This window comes from Hippocampus bargibanti, linkage group LG08 (genome assembly GCF_051943395.1).
Source record: "Hippocampus bargibanti isolate YZ-2025 linkage group LG08, ASM5194339v1, whole genome shotgun sequence".
Classification (NCBI taxonomy): domain Eukaryota; kingdom Metazoa; phylum Chordata; class Actinopteri; order Syngnathiformes; family Syngnathidae; genus Hippocampus; species Hippocampus bargibanti.
Window position 1 is genome coordinate 17,997,611 of NC_142741.1, and position 22,495 is coordinate 18,020,105.

General features: G+C 40.1%; 1 protein-coding gene across 2 annotated transcripts in view; it reads right to left on the reverse strand.

The window, feature by feature from the left end:
• Positions 1 to 569: 569 nt before the first annotated feature.
• tbc1d4 (TBC1 domain family, member 4) overlaps positions 570 to 22,495 on the reverse strand; it is a 53,536-nt gene continuing 31,610 nt past the window's right edge. Inside the window, exons 13-23 of one of the 2 annotated variants that reach the window (XM_089002141.1) lie at positions 22,031 to 22,192; positions 19,668 to 19,816; positions 17,533 to 17,718; positions 10,546 to 10,707; positions 9,673 to 9,831; positions 9,495 to 9,595; positions 7,628 to 7,771; positions 6,551 to 6,710; positions 5,322 to 5,491; positions 3,666 to 3,842; positions 570 to 2,317 (exon numbers count right to left, since the gene is read on the reverse strand). In XM_089002141.1, the coding sequence (XP_088858267.1) occupies positions 2,081 to 2,317; positions 3,666 to 3,842; positions 5,322 to 5,491; positions 6,551 to 6,710; positions 7,628 to 7,771; positions 9,495 to 9,595; positions 9,673 to 9,831; positions 10,546 to 10,707; positions 17,533 to 17,718; positions 19,668 to 19,816; positions 22,031 to 22,192 (1,807 nt within the window). In that variant the 3' untranslated portion in view covers positions 570 to 2,080. The remainder of the gene's footprint in view (positions 2,318 to 3,665; positions 3,843 to 5,321; positions 5,492 to 6,550; positions 6,711 to 7,627; positions 7,772 to 9,494; positions 9,596 to 9,672; positions 9,832 to 10,545; positions 10,708 to 17,532; positions 17,719 to 19,667; positions 19,817 to 22,030; positions 22,193 to 22,495) is intronic. The other variant, XM_089002142.1, reaches the window with a different exon arrangement.

The following is a 22,495-nucleotide window of genomic DNA, read 5'->3' on the forward strand; positions in this document are numbered from 1 at the left end:
GAATAAATTATTTAATCGATTGCAAACATGTATACTTTCCTCTTTAGAACTATTTAAATCATATTCATCACTGGATGCGTAACAAGAAAGCATCTTCTCTGAATCTGAAGCCATTGTTTTGATTCTCGAGCAAGGCAAGACGTCTTGGCGTGACACTACGAACAAGTGGGCGGGACCTTCAGAAACTGGCCACTTCCGGGTTCAATTTGAAGTAGTTTTTAGACACTTTAAGTCATTTTTATTGGTGTTTTGCATTTGACTAAAGATATCATCCTGCGGGTTTTGGGTATTTGAGATGCTATAAAAAGTTTTTTTTATGTCACTTGGGAAACAAAAAGGTGGTGTCGGTTGTCCTTTAAGGACGCTAGTAATTATTTTCTAACCCCAAAGAGTTGTAATATTTTGAGAAATAATTCCATTCCATTCCAAATCTATTTTTTTTTCTCAACTATTTTTTGACTTTATTCTGGACGGTCACCCATGAGTTTCTTTCCAGCATTGTTCAAGTACTCATTTGTAAAATCCCACAAAAGGGACAAATATTTTGGCTTTCAAGTTAAAATGCCACATAACATACAAAACATTTTTTATTCATCCCCAAAACAAACCAAACCAAACCAAACACTTTGGTTTTCATTTACAATTTCCGACAAGTAGTGCAAGCAGGAGCTAAACATGTTGCACCGACCGGTACTCAGCACACTACCTGAGCAAAACAAGAATAAGGCAAATTGCTGGTAAAAAATAAAACACACTCCATACTCATCGCACTTAAAATTGGGTGTACAGAGACATACATCTGTACAAGGATGAGGCGGCTGACAGACGGAATCAAATGTGCTTTCATTTCGGGGATGTGTCGTTCTCAGTCGTGACCAGAACAGGTGAGTCAAATGGAGTGCCACACTTGAAAAAAAGTGAGGTGCCAGTTAAGACGGACCATGTCATTCTGCAACAATGCAACGTGTGTGAAAAACAACATTTAAGAAGCACATTAACACACAGCAAAAGGACGGGAAAAATGTAAAAACATTATGACCACGGGGAAAATTAAACACCAAGTCACTGATTGTGAATTTGCTCATGTTTTCAAAGGGATGAAGAAATCTCGCCTGTTCCCATGCCACATCTTCTACAATGATTGTCATGATGTCACATTAGCCTTCTTTAGGCAGCAAACTATTCAAGATCAAATTGACAGCACAGTTGCTGGTTTCAGTCAGTTGACTTTTTTTTAAAGAAAATCCCATCTACTTCAACATGGATGTTGGCATGAGCTAATGTGAAGTTGTTCTCTTGTGTTTAATTCATAATAACAGAATGGAGTTGTACTTGATGAGAAAAAAAATCAATGGTAAATAATATTCACTGTAATTATTTTATATTTTAATGTGTTCTTTAGACAGTAAAGTAGTGGATAGTGAATCAGTATAGCGATATTTGAAAATGACAGTTTAATGATGTAAAAAAGAAGTCTTACAAAAAATTAAAAAGGTTGTAATGTTTCTCTATTCTTTTGTCACAGTGTGGACAAAGGCCACAAGTGACATCACATTGGATTTCTTTAGACAGCAAACTGGTTGAGAGTGAATTAAGAGTGCCTCTGCTGATCACAACTAAATAGTGCTCTCCATTTTCAAGACATCAGCAATCAACTCGACACAATTGACCAAGTTCTTAACAATCAATTCAGTGTGATGTTATTCAAGCCCTACAAGGGCTAAGTGAGAAGAATTTAGATGTGGCAAAAGCAGCAAAAATGGAAAGTCAGCTTCAAATCATCCACCTCAAATGTTTTGTTTAATTGAGTCCTGACAAGGAGGCGATACTGCGGTCAAAGGAAGATACAATTAAAATAAAATATAATTGTGACTTAAAGCTATTGCCTTGTACAGTTAATAAATGTTGAGTTAGGACAAGGGTTATTTCTTTCCCCCACAATTCTTTGTGAGTACGAACTTCAGATAATCCACACTTTTGTCCCCAAAAATCAAACCGATTTGATTGAATAGTGTAGTGTGTACCAAAACCAGAGTCCGACTACACCCCTCTGCAATACCCTGCACACATTTGTACGCAATCAGCTCTTCTTGGTGCCGGCTTTGGCTTTTACGTCAGTTGCTGCTGACACCTTGATATGGGTCATCTCCACATCGGTGAGTACATCAGGCGGGAGGCAAGAGCGCATGCGCTCGATTGTCTTCTGGTGGGCCAACCTCTCTTGCTCCATCGTGCGGATCATGTGTTTCATTTTGCTCTCGCGGGAAAGGAAGTTCTCTACATTGGTTTCCAGAGTTTGGATCTTCTGTCGGGCGGCCTGGTTAAAACATCACAGAAGCATAGTGTTCTTTCATGATTTCCATCTATCCATCCATGCATCCAAGCCCGCCACCACCCACAAACCCACACCATCCATCCGTCCGTCCGCCCGTCCATCCATCCATCCATCCTGCTGAGCACTTAGAGTTGCAAATGATATGGAATTAAACAGCCCAAATCGTAAATTGTGAACATTGAACCCAAACAGTTAAAAAAAGTGCAGCATTAAGTATTCCTTATGAGCATAAGATGATTATGAATTTCAACACAATCACACAGTATACAACAGGTGTCTAAGAAGCAATTCTTGTATCATTACATATTACTGTCATCAATATGATAATGTACAGTACTTCCCAAATCCCGCAGAAGTATAATTAGAATATATTTGATGTCTACCAGTATACATTTTGATAGGAATCAAACATCGGAGAAAATGCATAATCACAACACTAATAGGTGGCATTTAATGATTATTATAAAAATACAAAAAGTAAACAGACACTGTATATATAATACTTCAGATGACAAATGATAAATGCAACAGGATTTAGGAAAATAATCCTTGACAAATTGTTGAAATTTGACATTCTTGAAGAATCATGAAACACTGGACGTGATGTTATTCTGTCCATTTGTGCCGATGGATGGTTCTCACATGAGATTAGCCTTGATGTTGAGAGTGGTGTGGGAACTATGCCTCAGGGATGGGAGGTTGTGAATTTGGGACACATCGTCAGTAGTGTGCCAAAGAATCATTGGGTGTTTTCGGCCTTTTAATCACTCGACTTGGAAAAGTATAATCAGAACTATTTAATGGTGAGACAGACTTAAAACCACAATACAGTATGCTACTCCTACAGGGTGAACCGAAAAGATGCATACCTATGAAAACTTTCGGAAGAAAACATTGCTGCAATGAGGGACTCAGAAGGACGCATCTTTTTGGGTCACCCTCCTGAAAGAGGAGTGTGTAAAAGTGATTGAGAACTTTGTCAGACGAGTACAGGTTTGCTTGCAACGAAATGGTGAACATTTGGAACACATCTTGGGAAAGCCATAAATTGACTAAAAATTGACAGAAATAGCTGAAACTCTGGTGAATGGTCTTCCATAAACTGAATAATGTGTGGTTGTAATTTGAAATAGATAGCTATTTAATGAAAGCCAATTTTTGAATTTTGGGTCACCCTGTATATTGGACAGTAGTGATTATAAAAGATCTCAATGAATTAAGCAATCAATTCATTGAAAATGCGCTGCCTGTTTTATTTCTTACACTGCCATCGATAGCATATCTGAGACCTTACACTTTGCCACCAACTGAAACGTATGATGCTGTTTACCTGAAGTTTCTCCAGCAGCTCCATGTTCTGCTTCTTCAGCTGTGCATTGGTCTTCTCCAACTTGTCCAGGCGCTCAGAGTCATCAGGCATAGCGCCGCCTTCTGCCACCTCGTCCTGCAGCACATTGTACTCCACCTCGTATGCATGCAGCTGTTTGGAGATGTCCATCTCTGTCACCTGGCAACCAGCATCGTGTTACGGTGAGACACTCAACTGGACTGTAAATTGAGTGATTAACCGGGAATTTGGTATAGATCAGATTCTTATGATTAATGTGTCAGATGTAAGGCTTTGGGGCCCTTTCAAATAATTACTTTTGTTGGCGCTTGTATGACAATTAAAAAATAAAAATTATAAAACAAATAAAGGTAAAATGTCATTTAAACATTGCCTGGAAAATGAATCCAAGTTTTATGATCGTGACCTTGGAACAGAATAATAAATTCACTTTTAAAACGTTCAGTTTGGGGGAAAAAAAGGTAATACATGTTGAAAAAATGTGATCAATGTTTCCTCTAAAGTCTAAACTGTGTGCTTCAGCAACTGCTTACTACATTTATCCATGTGTGTCCATGGTGACGCAAGTCGGCACATGACATTCGATGACATACTACACCCATTCCTTCATTTCCATCGCAGTTCAATCTACAAACAGGGCACCACACCATTCCCACTTCTTTTTGAGCTTGAATAGAGCAAACGCAGGTGTACACTTAGTTGTTCTACGCTAGTTAAAGCATACATTGACACACTCACCACTGACCAGTGGTTGCAAGCGACATGTGGACGGCTCCATTCATGAAGTCCAAACATGGCCGTAGTTTAAAAGCCCATTAATTGTGACTATTTTGTGCATTAAATTTTGGTTTTATTAAATGTCATTATTTATGAGCAAACAACGTGGGACCATATTCATACAAACACTTAATTAATTATGCTTAAAATGACTTGTGTGCAAAACATAAAGTAAGCAATTACTGTCCTTCTTTTTTTCATATTGATAAGTTTTTTTTAATAACATTCATTAGGCAACTTATGAAATCATGTTTTGAACAGGTATGATACTTGTTGCGTTAAATGTTGTTCTTCCTGGTTCAGCTCTCCATTTGTATAGTCTAAATATTAAATCAGCAGGAAGCAAGGTGATATACAAAAAAGGAATATTTATTATCAGGCAGCTAGAGGATGTTCTCCAGGGGAGAAGCTAGGCCAAGGGACAGAGAGACAAGAGCGGGCGCATAAGCGCGTCTCAGACATAAACAACAGGAGTGATGGCACTTTGGAAAGGACCTATCATCTGCTAGATACAATCATGAATATTTATTATTAGACTGAAACATGATAGCTAGATTTCTACACTAAGTACAAGCTGACACATGTATACTAATTAACATATACAAATAACTAAACTACATACATATATGGACTTACTAATTGATGAGATTAAGTAGAAATGAAATAACATAGGATGTTTTTAGCATGTGTATCTAACTAATTCTAACAATACTAGTGGTCGCCACATGCGTGTCTTGTGTTGCCTACTATGGTCCAGTGAATGTTTAGAAAACATTTCAAAGTTCATGAGGCGCGTGGAAAATATATTTTTGACCATTATTACCTTTGGAGGAAAACACTATAAGGAAAAACCCATCCTACCTTGGCAATGGTCTGCTCCATCTGACTCTGAGTGATGCTGGGAAGTGTTGTCTTGAGGTAGTCCACAATGCCCTCAAAGCTATCGCACTCCACTATCTCCCCCTGGTGGCTGCTCAGGAGGCACAAGGCTACTTTGAAGATGACCTCCGTGCCCTGGACAAATAAAAAGTCTGACAACAAACAAAAGAAAACATTTTTGTCACTGTGCATATAAAAACATTAGAGGTGTCTCTGGCGTAAAAAGACTTAATATTCCAGTAATATAATAAATAATACAATTATTGACTGGCATGTACTTTTGTCCAGAAGTATAAAGAAAATGGTTTTCTCATCAATTACGCTTTTCACCTTATTTAATAATTCAACAAAACAACAACATAAGCTTTATTACAGAAAATAATTTATCTCTTCTATTTACTGTCACTGTACTTGTACTTCAGCAAAGAAAAAAAATCATGCCACGACGCGTTTTGATGTTTAAAATCAAAGCTTAGCTAAACAACAATACATTATTTGAACCGTATACATTCCCAAATTAAATAAGAACAACAAAAAATATGAGGTTGGATGTATTTTTTCAGATCAAAACCAGCTGCTAGCCAATCGCAGGGCACAAAGAGAGGAAAAACAATTCACATTTACACTCACACCTAAGGAAAATTTAGAGTATTCAATCAGATTGCTATGTGTGTTTTTGGAATGTCGGAGGAAACTGGAGGACCCAGATAAAACCCACAGGGGGTAGAACATGCAAAATTAACCTACCGTGCATGTTTTTGGAATGTGGAAGGAATACTCGGACGAAACCCACTTGGGCTTGGGAAGAAACATGCAAACTACGCACAGGAAGCCAGGAGTCGGAATTGAAACCTGCCCTTTTGCCCTGTGAGATTGATGCGCTCACCAGTACACCAGAAGTGCTACCCAGCCAAAACTATGACTAATATTAACATATTGCTTCAGTGTCATCTTGTGTTATATTTAGGCTAAATAACTACACTGAACTCAAGGGTGTGGCACGATGTACAGCACAGTTAGTTAGGCCTTAGCCTTGTCAAATAGAAAAAAAAGTTACCATCCTGTGACATTTACAAGCAACGACAAACCTTTGTTTTTAAATTCACAGTACTTCAGAGAACTTTTACTTTTGTGACTTTCCACTCCCGCACAACAAGAAGCGTGAATGCAAGAGTGAAGCTACAATAAGATTAGTAATTAAAACAGCGTACCAAAGATGCGTGAGACAAAGCCGAGGGGGAACTGCGACGCAAAGAGCGTGAGGAACCACGGTGCGGCGTACAGGCTTGGGGAGATTTCGTACACCTCCAGGTGATTGTACAAATCGCGGTGGTAGTCATGCAGCAGTCTGGAGAGCTGGTACATCTGGATCTATGCACAGCACACACGCACCCGCACGCACACACCCGCACGCACACACACACACACACACACACACACACACACACACACACACACACACACACACACACACACACACACACACACACACACACACACACACACACACACACACACACACACACATACACACACACACACACACACACACACATTACAAAATGGACCGCAATGCAAACAAAAAAAAACCCAACAACATTTGGATCTGTAAACGGTGGATTAAAGGGAACAATGTGTGCTATTGTAGCCGCTCGCTGAGCAATCCCAAGCAGGAGAGGCTTGCTGAGGCATGCACCGTGCTTTCTCTCTCTGTATTGCATTAGATTAAGTCACCCCGATGGTAAAAACACACAAGAAAGGTATGAAAATTGCGTTTACCGTCCCGCACAGGTAGCTTGTGTCCTCAGACGTTAAACAGGAAGTTGTGGTGGTGTTAAACATTAGCATGCCAGCTGATGTTTTCACAGCCCCTACAAATGTTAGCTGATGTTTAAACAAGACATCTAACTCACCAGCCTAAAGGTGCGGTCGCTCGTCGGAAGGTAAGCAAATGTTTGCAGTTTCATGGCATAGGCACGTACCTGTACTGTATACTGTACGACTACACAGTGATTACAGTCAGTGATTTATTTACTTTAGGTTGTTTTTCCTTTGGTATAAAAATAATAATTACATGTAACATATTTGTTTGGTCTACCTCAAAAAGCACCCTGTCCGAAAATAAGTTATGACTAAGAATGAAACATCCATTGCTGCATAAGGTGCAATAGGTCAAACAGACCAGACCTCCTTTCGCTTCCATTGATGGTGCACATGTTTCCACAGTGACAAACTTCACAAATCAAACAGTGGTAACCTGTTGATAAAGAAATTTGCGGTGCGCTCACTTGCAGAGAGATCATGTCGGGCTTGTATTGCCTTCTGATGCCAAGGTCATACATGAGAAACTTCAGCATGTCGAAGGCCTGCTCCTCGCTCATATGCAGTAGCAGTACACCAGCCACGAAGCTGACTCCTTGACAGTAGCCCACCTGCATGCATAAGCAACGTCAAATTTCCTTAATTAATTAATAATTATTTAATTCATTCATTCATTCATTCATTCACATACAGTATTATATTATTATTCGTCCAACTGTTAGTTGGCAATTAACCTCAAAATAATCAATAATTAATTTTGATAACTGATAATCTTCTAGTATGCCCCTGGTTTGTTATCGAGTGTAGTACTTTTGCTATTATGGGACCGGAAAAGACCCCACTACAGGCTAGTGTGAAGCCAAAGAGGACACAAAAGAAAATTATGGTCGAGCAGAAGAAGGAGATCATAGAAAAACACAAACGAGGTGCGCATTTGTGTGACTTAGCGCCCCAGTACAAGTATGCTCAGTCGGCCATTGCTACGTGTGGCTAAGGGTGTTTCTGTGTTGTGTAAGCAACGGTCTCAGGCAATAGAAGAGGTTGAAAAACTGCTGTCGATTTGGATTAACGAAAAGCAGCTAGCAGGGGACAGTGCGAGTGAGGGTATCATCGCCGAGAAAGTATGGCAACTTCACTTGGATGCCAAGAGGCAACTATGACCATCACAAGGGTAAATAAAACGACTTTATTATACTGTACAGTTTATTTCTTTAATTACAATACAATAGCACATTTATTATACATAAAATAAGGTATATTTTGTGTAGTTTTAAGGCTTATTTAGTAGAAAATTATGTTTCATGGGGACCTGAGAATGGAGAATGAAATTCACAACCGATGTCACTTTTTTGTTTCTTAACTGGCATCATTGTTTCTTAACTGACATCAAAAACGTTTTATAGCATCTAAAATACCCAAAACACGCAGTATATTTTTTTTTCAAATGCAAAACACCAATAAAAATGACTCCAAGTGTCCAAAATCTGCAAAAAATTGAGCTGCAAATTGGGCATTTTCAGAAAGTGCCGCCCCCAGTTCGTGACGTCACGCCAAGACGTCTTGCATTGCTGGAGAATAAAAACAATGGCTTCAGATTCGGAGAATATGCTTTCTTGACACGCATCCAGTTATGAATATGATTCAAATAGTTCTGTAGAGGAAAGCACACATGTTTGCAATCGATTAAAGAAGTCCTTCCGTGTATGTATCCCGTGAGGAATGAATCAGCCCGTTTCCACAGGCTGACAAATCCCCTCCATGGAGCTTGGACGCCCTCCTCTGGCGGCTCTTGGGTGCAACACGAGGTCCCCAGACCAAACAAGTACAGCAAAATTCATTGTCGTGATGGAAGGACCGCTACAATGCGTCTTTTTTTCGGTCAGGGGCGTTCCTTTAGTGACGTCATATACGGACTCGTCACCAACTCAAAAAGAAGACTTCCGAATATTCAGTGCGAGTCTTAAAACGTAAAATATAACTATATGCGGTGGAATCTTATTAAACTACGCTCAGTAGAAGTCATTTGAAGCCATTTTACAAATTATGGTAACAACTTGTCCAGAGACGTCGGTTGTCCTTTAATGGTTTCTTAAGGGAAATAAATGTTCGACAAACGAACATTTCACCTTACACACTTTCTGGGAACCAATTAGGTTCTTTAGCTGAGATATTACTATACATGTGTAATTCTGTTTTCTGTGTTTAGTTTCACAGTAAACCTCCACTGGGATTGGCAATAATCTTTGAAGAATTTTTCACTTTTTCCAAAGTGATGCTTGTCCTAAAGTGAGCTGTTCCCTTATAAATATAACCCGACTTGGGGAGTAAATGCACCTCTGTGTCCAGCAGAGAGTAGGCTTTGAGCAGGTTATAAAGGGAAAGTTGTCCAGCACCCAATTGTGCTGAGAAGTACTCAAGGTTGGGGAAGGTCCGACCTGAGACAAGAGAGATGATGCTGCATGACATTCCACCGTTTCCTCTGTAACTTGTGCCATTTATGGCTGTTACGCACCTAAATCCACCAGAATGGCGTGCTGCTGTGCGGTGAGCTGCTTCAACAGATCCCTGTACGGTGTGTCATTAGCTGGCTGGCGCTGAGGATGTCTGCGACACAAGCGGTGCTGGTGGCTGAGCAGCAACCATACCTCCCCGCGCCGATTTTTGGGAATGCCTGTGCAAAGAGACGTTTATTGCAGCATAATAGTCCGACAGACGATGTGCCAGAGTAAAAGTGGAAAGACTAAATGACGTCACGCTCTGGTAATTATCTTTTTAGCATCCAAGTTAATATTTGACCTTGAAATATTTCTTCCTCTCCCTCTGATCTAACCAACTTCCTGCATAATTTTATTTCATACACAATTCTTTGCTGGTTGTTGCGGTCTGACTTAAGTTGAGTGGACTCAAACTGACTTCAGTATATGCAAGAAAGTAGCTTTGTTTTGCCATTGTAAAGGTGAGGATAGGGAAGCATACTCAACGAAAGACAATATTCAAATGTTTTCCAGAAAAACATGGAGCATATCGAAGACAGGCTTAATATTCTAACTCCAAAACATTTTTAAAGTCATGTTCAAAGGACTGTGAGTGGGTAAGAATGGATTTGGCTGGTACAAAGGATAACAGCAAAAAGCTCAAATTATCGCAACCAACAAATATAGCTGATATGTAGAAAGGGAGGGCACGGCCTCTGCCAGCTAAAGTTGCCAGCGCTCCCTTCTGCCAATTAAAAAAAAATGGACAGTCATAAACGAATCATTCTAAAATCAATTTTCACCTCAACTATTCAATGGGTTACTTGAATAATGGCCATTCACCGACTCAAAGCTCCACACATTAAAAATGGTCAAAACCTTTTTCACAGCCTTCTTTTTTGATGACTCACCTTGGCAGAGTGCACGGTACAGTTCTTCCTGGTTCTGCCGGACTGTAGTCCTGCCCGGTGCTGTTAGTTTTTTCTCCCACAATGTCTGCATCTCTTGGGAGTCGGGGCCCACTTCCTGGTAGCTCAGCTTCATCTTACGAATGTGCAGCTCATCTCGACTCGCTGAATACAAAAATATGGTGTACATGAAATCATTTACAGTATATTCCTCAAGGCGCTTCATATTTAAAGATTTAACCCAAATTTCTGCACACCAGAAAAAAAAAGAGCACACACAGTACACATACCAACAGCTGTTCACAGTGGAAGCTCTAAAGTCAAAAATTGACCCACATTTCTGGGAAGATACTAAACTGAAAATTACAACTTTTGTACAGACAATACAACTGTTTTCTTTAAATATTGAAAGTGCACTCAGTTAAATTTACTTTTACACACTTTTTATATAGGTAATTTTACTCTCACAAAACTCACAACTTTAGAACCATATTTCAATCATAGTAATTACAATTCAACACAATGAGCACCATTTTTTCCCTGTAATTTAAATGATGACAAAAAACAAGATTTAATCCTCACTGTATTGTTAGATGATCATACTTTGGTTTATATATATACACACACATGATCATACTTTGGTTTATATATATATATATATATATATATATATATATATATATATATATATATATATATATATATATATATATATATCGGATATCGGTTATATCGATATTACCGCTTATTACGATATTGTTTTCATTTCCCTTGCACATTTCTAGTCTTTTTATGTATAGTTAGTACCGTTTAGTACGATGCCCGGTTGTTACGATAATCCGGTTATTACGGTGCTCCTTTTCATCCCCCGCCGGCCATTTTTGTTGTTTACATCGATATATCCGTCGCGCCATTGGTCAACTTGGTCACGTGTCTTGTTACGTGAGCCGCCATCGGTCGCGCTATTGGTCGACTTGGCCGTGTGACTTTGTCACGTGTCACGCCATCAGTCGCGCCATTGGTCGACTTGGTCAGGTGACTTGGTTACGTGCCCAGCACCCGGGTAGCAGAGCCATTTTCATTTTCAGACGCTAGCTCGTGTGTAGCAGACAAGATTGAAGTGTTTGTGTTAAAAGGTAAAAATGGGAAGCAGAAGAAGATTGATGACTTTTTTAAATTGTATACATAATACAGTAAGATGTAAGCGTTGCAGTTTCCCTGTTGTGTTATGTACATGCCCACTGTACTGTATATGAATGCAATCGTTTTTTGCAACAATGTTTCTTGTTTTGTCTGCTGAAGCGCGATGATTTTGAAAATTATTAACATTCCATACTGTGTATTAAAGGACAGCCGATGTCACTTTTTATTCAAATGCAAATAAAAATGACTTCACGCCAAGACGTCTTGCATTGCTTGTGAATCCAAACAATGGCTTCAGATTCGGATAATATGCTTTCTTGTTACACATCCAGTTATGAATATGTTTCAAATACACTGTAGTTCTGAAGATTAAAGCATACACGTTTACAATCATTAAAGAATTATATGTGCCATTTTGAGGCAACATTGGGGGAACAAAAAAGGGAGCTAATGGCCAGCTCCGTTTCTTATATGGCGCTTGGCTGCCCTCTTTTGGCGGCTTTTGTTTAATGCAGTTCGGCGCAGGATCGGATATATCGATAGTCCCGGTTATATCGATATTTTTTCGGACTCCCTTGGATATCGATATAACGAGACTTTACTATATATATATATATATATATATATATATATATATAAATAAAATGTAATTTTAATGTGTTTTCATTCATATGCACCAATACTAAGCATACTGAATTTACTCAAATGGTGGCAGGCGGTGATTATTTACTCCGATGAACGGCAGAGAAAGCCAGACATGTATTTGTTCACACAAATTTGTTACAAAACTACAATATTAATACTACAATATTTTCTAAAGGCACAATATTTTCTCAAGGCACCACATACATGTGTATTTACTCAAGTACAGTGGGGCCTCAGTTTACGAACACCTTGCCTTACGAAATTTTCGTTTTACGAACGTTAAATTTATGACAATTGCAAACCTTGGATTAAGCACTACTTTTCGGGATACACACGGAGCGCCGCCCCACCACGGCTGGCGGAGTAATCTTCGGCGGAAGAACACCAAAGCACACGACCGAACAGCGCCCCAGCCGGCCTACCTTTCCACACCCCCTTTCTATGAGTGCACACGTCAATCATCTTCCACGATACTTTCGTTGTTATGGGACCAAAAAAGACCCCACCAAAGGCTCGTGTTCAGCCGAAGAAGACACATAACAAAATTACAGTCGAGGAGAATAAGGAGATCATTGAGAAACACAAACGAGGTGTGCATTTGTCTGATTTAGCGGCCCGGTACCGATACGCTAAATCCACCATTGCTACCATCCTTCGCAACAAAGCTTTACACAAAGGCTTTATTTACTCGATACTTTCACGTGACTAATGACACCGAACTTGTCACGTGCGAGTTGACAACTGGGGCGGGGCTGCCACTCCCGACCTCTGCCAGCTGCTGTCAATCCCCTAATCACAGACACTGGGACATATAAATCAGTCGCTGTCACCAGTGCCGGAAGATTACGACGCCAAGCGCCTCGCCAGTGTCTTGGACTTTCCAGCACTAGAGTTTGCTTCGCCCGAGGTGATTGTTAGCCGCGATCGCGTAAGTGTGTTGCTTTCTGGGATTGCGAGCTTTTGCACCCCCGTGTGCAATTTTATTTAGCCGAGGTTGATAGGCTGGACGGATCGCCCCCGCCCGCCTACTCGCTGTACCCCTTTTTGGTTTTCTTTTGTCGCGTTATTCCGTGGAATCATCGGACCCGCGCCTTTTGTTGTAATAAAATCTCTGCCAGCACCTACGGGACTCGGAAGTGGATACAGATGACACCGAGGAGCTTGTTGCTGACCATAATGAGGTCCTCAACACAGCGGATTTGATTTGCCTTCAAGAGGACAAGCAGAAGCAAGCCATTCAGGAGTTGTCATCTGAGGACGAGGAGGAGGAGATGGCTGCAGCATCAAGTGAGAGCATCAAGGCATTGTTGGCTAAGTGGAATGATGTGCAGGCTTTTATTGAACAGTTCCTTCCAGGAAAGACTGTGGCTATGAGAATCATCAACATGATGAATGATATGTATTTCTTTCATTAAAATACTATAGCACATTTATTATACATAGAATAAGGTATATTGTGTGTAGTTTTAAGGCTTATTTAGTTGAAAATTATATTTTATGGAGACCTGGGAACGGATTATTCTCATTTTAATGGTTTCCTATGGGAAATTAATTTTTGGGATACACAGTTTTTGCCTTACACACTCTGTCTGGGAACCAATTAAGTTCGTAAGCCAAGGCCCCACTGTATAGACCACGGATGGGCAAACTACGGCCCGTTAGGCTTTTTAATCCGGCCCGCCGAACTTGTCCAAATTATAGTAAAAACAGTGTCTGAAACTCATGACAAAAAGGTAGCGGACAAAAGGGCAGACAACTCTGAAAAGTTACTTGCCCTGTTATTCACAACTTGAAACACGATAAGACCAGCAATAGCAAAAAAAAAAACATCGTCACAAAGTATTACATTCTTCATATTAATTAAGGCTGTACGTACACTTTACAGTCAGGGTTTGATATAAATTTACGGTTTTTAGCGTCACACATGTTGTTAGCTTCTTTTGAATCTTTCTTCTGGGCTGAGGTTCCGGATCAAACCTCTAAAGATGGAGGACACTGATTTGCTGTGGCGACCCCTTGATGGGAAAAGCGGAAAGGAAAAGAAGAAGATATGCAAATAACCTTATAACGCTTGAGAAAGTCCGGAAGAAAGAAGCAAACTTCTGATTGGCTGCTGTGCCGAGTATGCAAATTTCAACTGCAGGTAGCCTATGGCTGTGCGCTTGGCGATGGTACACATGTACTGTTTGCGTGTGAAGGCGAGGGCGTTTGTAGAGCGCGCGGTCAGGACAATCCATCCATGATTTAGCGGAGTTTAACACAAGTAGGTATTATTGAGCTTGAATATTTCGTCGTGGAATAATATGTTTTGAATGTTGAAAGTGATTAAATTTTGCAATAAATGTTGATTTCTTAACTTTGCACCGTCAATTGAAACTTATTAAAAAAAGACGCAATCTTGATAAATCACAGTGCATATGTTATTTTAATATATTTCCATTTCCTGCTCCCAGTATCTGCGAAATAGTCTGTAAATGCCATATCTTGCATATTCCTTGAGACAACTTTATTAATTGATCAGGGATATGTTTCCCATTTGAAAGACAGTTAATAAATTGGGTTGTAGTGTCCTTACTGTGCTATGAGGTTTGTACACACTACGTTTAAAGGACAACCGGCACCATTTTTTTTTGTTTCCTACTGACATAAAAAAATTTTAGTCAAATGAAAAACACCAATAAAAATGACTTCAAAATGAATCCGGAAATGGCCAGTTTCAGAAGGTCCCACCCCCTTGTTCGTGACGTCACGCCAAGATGTCTTGCCTTGCTCGAGAATTAAAACAATGGCTTCAGATTCGGAGAAGATGCTTTCTTGTTACTCATCCAGTTATGAATATGATTCAAATTGTTCTGAAGAGGAAAGCATAAATGTTTGCAATTGATTAAAGAAGTCCTTCCGTCTCATTTTGAGGCATCTGGACTCCAATGTAGCGCCCAGAAAATGCACAAGATGGCACCCAAGCTCCGTTGGAAATGGGCTGATTTGTCTGCTGGGAATTTGTGTCAACTAGTATCAAATAGTAGTCTTGGTGCAACACACAACGATTCACCATCACATTATGTGTTTTCCTTCTAATTTTGCCATCAACATGAAGTTTTCAGACCAAACAAAGTAAAGAGTTTGATGGTTCTCTTTATTTGTAAGTAGGTTCGTTGTCAGACTTCCCAGGCAGGTGACGTGCAGAGCTTGATCGCGGCGCGGAGTTGAGCAAGTCGCGCTGTGATGTCCGAGATGAGTCTGATATGATTCTGCCCCGTGGTTCGCCCCAATCTCTCTGTCCCGCGACAGCTCCTTTTATACAATTTTCAAGCGTGTGCTATGCGTCAGGGTGAGACGCACATCAAGGAGCTCAAGGAATTGAAAGACATGAAAGGGTTGAAAGGCGCACTTCAAAATCATACACGCGTGTGACGCAACAAAAATACCGCAAAATGTATTGTGTGTCGCTTTCTCGGTCAGGGGCGGTCCAAACGTAACGTCACATGGGGATCGTCATCAACTCGAAAACAAGACTTCATGATTATTCAGCGCAAGTCTTAAAACATAAACTATAGCTATATGCTGTGGAATCTTTGTAAAATACGCCCATTCGAAGTCATTTAAAGTGATTTTATAAATTATGGACATAACTTGTTTGAAGGCGTCGGTTGTCCTTTAATTCTTTAGGTTTAGTATTTCCGGCCCAAACACTCCCTCCAAATGCTCCTGGCCCAGCCCCTCTGTCAAATTTTAGAACCCATTGCGGCCTGCGAGTAAAAAAGTTTGCCCACCCCTGGTATAGACATTGATTGCATGGAAGGAAACCAATTTTTTTCTTAAAGTGTGATTTGTCTCAGACATTGAAAACTGCTGAAAAACTAGTGCTGAAATCCCCCGACGTAGACTCATAAACTACCATATTTTCCGATGTATAAGGTGCACCCAAAAGCCTTGATTTTCTTGAAAAGATGACCCTGCGCCTATATGTGAAGTAATATTGAGCCACAAAAGGTCTCACAAATACCGTCAGCAATCACCAACGCCATTTCCCCACATATAAGTAGTGCATAAACCCAGCCTCTACTGTAGCACCTTATAATGCGGTGTGCCTTTTATTTGGAAAACTTTTATATATTCATATATTACATTTGGAAAACCTTTTTCATTCATCGAGGGTGCACCTTATAGTCTGGTGCGCCTTTTATATGGAAAAAGTTTGAAACGAGACCATTCGTTGGGGGTGCGTCTCATACTCCGGGTCGGCTTATACACCCAAAAATATGTTAACTTAGTTCTTTGCTGGCCTTTAGGGGGAAAATATTTCGCTATATATTTTTCTGAGGTCACCGTCTTTTGAAGATATACCTCGGCAAGAAAGTGATGCCTCACTCTTTAAACTATGAATGTTTGTAAGTAATACTTTGGCATGGTTGACATGTGTGAACATGCCACACAAAAACACAAGCGCACGCACACACACACACACACACACACACACACACACACACACACACACACACACACACACACACACACACACACACACACACACACACACACACACACACACACACACATACACACACGCACACACACACACACACTAAAACACATCCACACACGCACATTTCCACACTATAAATACAGCAGGATGTGGGCTTCACAAAAACAGCAGTGATGTCATAAGCTGTGCTATTTAGGCACACGATAATGGCTGAGGCAAGATGTTCCATTAAACCAACAGTAAATGCACACTGAGGATTAAAATGTCTCCACAGCACTGTTCAAATGTTTTTTTTTGTAATGTAACAATATGAGACCAACATCATCCTTTCCATCCATCCATTTTCCGTTCTGCTTATCGTCACAAGGGCTGCAGGGGTGCTGGAGCCTATCACAGCTATTTTCGGGCAGTCGCCACCGTTTGCATTTTCAAATTCTTACTTTTACAACATTACTTTAGAATCACAATTTTTCAATCTCAGCTATTTTTAGAACAGGCCAGCGGGCTACTCATGTGGGTCTCAAGCCCTATTCTAGTACTCTGTCCTAATTTTCTATACATTGCAAAAATAAATACATTTGAACCTTTGTAAGTAGAATTTGTATATCGATTGGATGTCCAACAATTGGCCCATTGTGATGGTCACACGACAGAAAGATTTACTTCTGTGCTTCAAGTTAAGAGAAGATGTGGGAATTTTGTCCAGAAATATTTACCCTCGAGTCGCTGGTTCTCCTTCTCCATACGCAGCAAGAGGATCTGCTGGCGAACTGCAGTTTTCCACATGGTCCGGTAGTCGGGTCCTGTCCTCTTGGGCCGAGCTGCGCCACCACTTAAAGGGTCCACTCTCGAATGTGGGCCGCGGGGGGACAGCGGCAACAGCTCCCTGGTATCTGACTGGTCTAAAAGCATCAAGGAAATACTACAAATGACTTATTGCAATCAAGAAACCCAATTCCAATCGGATGGGACGTTATCTTAAGCATAAATGAAAACCAAATACAATGATTTGCAAGACATATTAAATCTATTTTGAAATTAATGCACTACGAAAACAGCATATTTCATGTTTAAACTGATCAACTTCATTTTTAGCAAATGATTTCTTTACGTCGTAATATAGCATTTTGTGAACCATGACAGGTAAAGGTAGATAATAATAATAATAATAATAATAATAATAATAATAATAATACATTTTAAGCGCCCTTCAAGGCTCTCAAGGACACTTTACAATCACAGACAAGCATAGGTACTATAATAAATAAAATATAATCACAAATAGAATGCAACAAATACAATACAATTATAAATAGAGACAAGAGAGAGAGCTCGACAGAAAATGCAATTGAAAATAGGTGGGTTTTGAGATGGGAAGAGAATCGATGTTACAAACGTTGGGAGGAAGTGAGTTCCAAAGTTTGGGGGCAGAACAGCTGAAGGCTCTGTCACCCATTGTGCTGAGACGGCAGGGGGGGCACACAGAGGCGGAAGGAGGAAGAGGATCTGAGGGAACGAGAGGGAATAGAAATTTGAAGGTCACATAGGTATGGAGGGGCAAGGTTATGGATAGTTTTAAATGAAGAATTTTAAAGTTGATTCTATATTTGACCGGGAGCCAGTGGAGCTCTTGTGCCCATTTTTAAGAACAAGGGAGATGTGCAGAGTTCAAGTAACTACAGAGGAATAAAGTTGATGAGCCATACAATGAAACTTTGGGAAAGAGTAGTTGAAGCTAGACTAAGAGCAGAAATGAACATTTGTGAGCAGCAGTATGGCTTCATGCCAAAAAAGTAGGACAGATACAGTGTTTTCTTTAAGAATGCTGATAGAGAAGTACAGAGAAGGTCAGAATGAATTGCCCAGAGAAGAGCTGTGGTATTGCATGAGGAAGTCTGGAATGACAGAAAACTATGTCAGAGCGGTGCAAGACAAGTATCATGACTGTAAGACAGTTATTAGGTGTGCTGTCAGTGTGACGGAGGAATTCAAGGTGGAGGTGGGACTCCACCAGGTGTCAGCTCTGAGCCCCTTCTTATTCGCTATGGTGATGGACAGGCTGACAGAAGATGTTAAAAAAGAATCTCCTTGGACCATGATGTTTGCAGATGATATTGTGATTTGTAGCGAAAACAGGGAACAGTTGGCGGAGAAACGAGAGATGTGGAGGGATGCCCTGGAAAGGAGAGGAATGAAGATCAGTCACAGCAAGACGGAATATATGTGTGTGAATGAGAGGGATCCAAGTGCAAGAGTGATGCTACAGGGAGAAGAGATAAAGAAGGTGGAGGATTTTAAGTACTTGGAGTCAACTGTCCAGAGCAATGAAGAGTATGGAAAAGAGGTGAAGAAGCGTGTCCAGGCAGGCTGGAACGGCTGGAGAAAACTGTCAGGTGTGATGTGTGACAGAAGGGTTTCAGCTGGGATGAAAGGAAAAGTGTATAAAACGGTGCTGAGACCAGCCATGATGTTTGGACTGGAGACAGTGCCACTGAAGAAAATGCATATTTTCACATCATAATGATGAAAACACAACTTTTGATTATTGGAATTTGGAGAATTTGCAAATCACTAACTCGATGGAAGAGTCATTTAAGAAATTTGGTTTTAATATCATGAAAAAAATTACAGCCCTACTTGCGAAAACTGCGACAATTTGTATTTCTTCGGGGATCGTAAAAGTTGCAAATATGTTTGCAGACAAATTTTGCCCGTCTCAAACATTATTGCTTGTAAACAAGAAATGTTTTCAAAATCCCATGCCATCTTTGCAATAATTTGCCTTTGACTAAGATTAGTTTGCGAACTCTGCAACTGATTTTTTTAATGGTTTCAGAGTGATTGACGAGACCTGAGGAGTGCATGGAGGTCTTGCCCATTGGCGAAGCCACCCTCAGGAAAATCTTCTGTCGCCACGACACCCGACGTGGACTTGGGGACGGTCCACTCACTGAGTCGCTGCTACAACCGGACAGTGTCCTTTTCCTGCCTTCACCATTACTGCCACACACACACACGCACCCACACGCAGGCACACACGCACACACACACACACACACACACACACACACACACACACACACACACACACACACACACACACACACGCACGCACGCACGCACACACACACACACACACACACACACACACACACACACACACACACACACACACACACACACACACACACACACACACACACACACAAAATTAGTGTTATCTAACAAAGGCATCAGTAAATAGAAACACACATGAGAGTCGAAAACTTCTACAAACTACAGCCGTTAATACAATGGTGTCGGGTGATCAACATACCCCCCCAAAAAACTGTGGCAGCTGTTACATGTGTTAATGAAGCAAACAGCGAGGAAAAACACATACTTGGAGTCAGTGAAGCGTTTGTGGAGAAAAAAAAGCATTCACCATGTCAATGAATCCTTTCTTGGGTATTTATTCTGTTGTCATAAGGCAATACACTCTTGCACAAAGGAACACATATAGAGCACTGCTGCTTTTGCGACCTTTCCGGGGTCCTCTTTCCTACTTGCTAACTTGTGAATTACCCTTTCAAAAACGTATTCTATGCGGGTGTGTACATTTTGTGTGAGAGGAGGGGGAGGGGGTATATTCATAATCATATAAAATAATACAGTTCTGATATTTGGAGAATAAAGTATTTTTTGTGGTATTTTGTGAAGCTGAAATAAAGTTGTTCCACTCATAAGGTTGACATATGATGAGAATTAAGATGTAAAGAAAAGTTCTATTTTAGTGCAGCCAACATGGTGCCATTGAACCACGTGAGTTGCCCTAAAAATAGCTCATCAGTAATGGAACATTGTGATTTCCTAAGCATGTTGTTGAAGTAATCATCTGAAGATACCCGCAGAGACTTATTGTAATTAATCTTGCATGCTGATATTTATTTTACAATGCTGCTGTATTATTGTTGACGTAATGAAAATTAGTATATTTCCGCACTATAAGGTGCACCCAAAAGCCTTAATTTTCTTCGAAAGATGACACTGCACCTTTTAATCCGGTGTGCCTTACTGTATATGCTAGTAATAGTGAGCTGCAACAGGTCTCACAACTATTGTCAGGACCCGCCAACACCATTTCCCCCATAGAAGAATTCAAGTCCTGCACAGAGCATATAAAACAGCATTTCATTTTGGTAATCTTTTAAATTTACTATTTTTTCTTGATTTCACCATAATTTTCCGTTTTTGGCACAATTATTAGAAATGGAAACTCTGTTTTATGCTAGCTTTTGTCTTTTGTGTCTCCACCATTTTTTTTCATTTATTTAAAAAAAATTAAGGAAAAAAATATTCCATGAAAACCCCTATAAACATTTTAAAGAGGGCAGATAATCTCAGAAAATTATATTTATTACTGTATTGGTGTGATCTACTATCTTTGTGACTGCTTTATTTTATAGTGTTTTTTTATATACTTTCATTGTGTTTATATGTACTGTTTTACGCAATATCTATTTATAGATCTATATCTATGTCTATGTCTACATCTACATCTATATCTATATACATGCAATATGTTGTTTTCCACATAGATTAATATCAGTATCTGTACATAAGAATTAATAACAACATATAACTAAGGCATTTTGTGTAAATTTGCAATTTCAAAAGTTCACCCAAGGCATTCAATAAATGCCCAAGAAGCACTTTACTTTTGTCAAATCTAATTCCTCTTTTCCCCCCTCATAATTTCAACTTCAATTTCAATTCAATTTGCATGAAAAATGTTTTGATGATTTATTCAATGAAATAACAAGGACGTTCCTCGCAGTGTGGAAGTGACATTTTACAATAATGTGCTAGAACAAATCCTATTAATAATGTAAACATTAACCTTTACTTTCTGCCAAAGCAGGAACCCACGCTTCAGTTGAGCGCCACCACGCCTGTTCCTGCGCCGGCTTGAATTACAAATGTGACACAGTGACAAAAAGCTCCAAATCGGGTTACGCATTTAGTTTGGCCATGCAGAGAAGTACTCCGCAGCTACATGCAAGCACAACAGCGTCCCCTTCTACTTTGGAACGAGACAGGAAGAGTGTATGAGAGTTCTCACTGCTGATGGGCAGCAAAAGAAGAAAACAAATCTGGGTGTTAAAAGGTTTGGTCAGCCAACATTTAAACATTTACTGTTATCCCAGCAGTAAAAAAAAATCATCATCCTGTCACCTCTTGATGCTCCCACTGTCCGTAAGTGAGCTCAGGGAGCCCAGCGAGCCCTGGTAAATGCTCTTCAGGAAAGTGGGAGCGGAGAAGGAGGAAGAAGAGGAGGAGGGGAGGCTGAAGGACTGGCTCTCCGAGACACTGCGCGTTCTCGACACGACCACGGGACTGTGTGAGCCCCCCCGCACATGGAAGACAAACATGTTACGCACTTATAGAAGGGGAGGGGAGGAAAAATCAGGGGGTCCACGCTTAGAAACCCGTGAAACCATTGTTTCTCGTAGGGGGATCAAAGTGCAGAAAATTGAGGACAAAATTGATGTGCTTCATATTTAGTTAAACAAGTATTCACTAAATGTTACTATTACTATTAATGTGCTGTCAAAACAAAAATAAAAAAACAAAAAAACAGATTCTTAATTTCTTTTAAAGTCTGATTCTTGTAGTTTTTATTTGCTTTAAAATGTAATA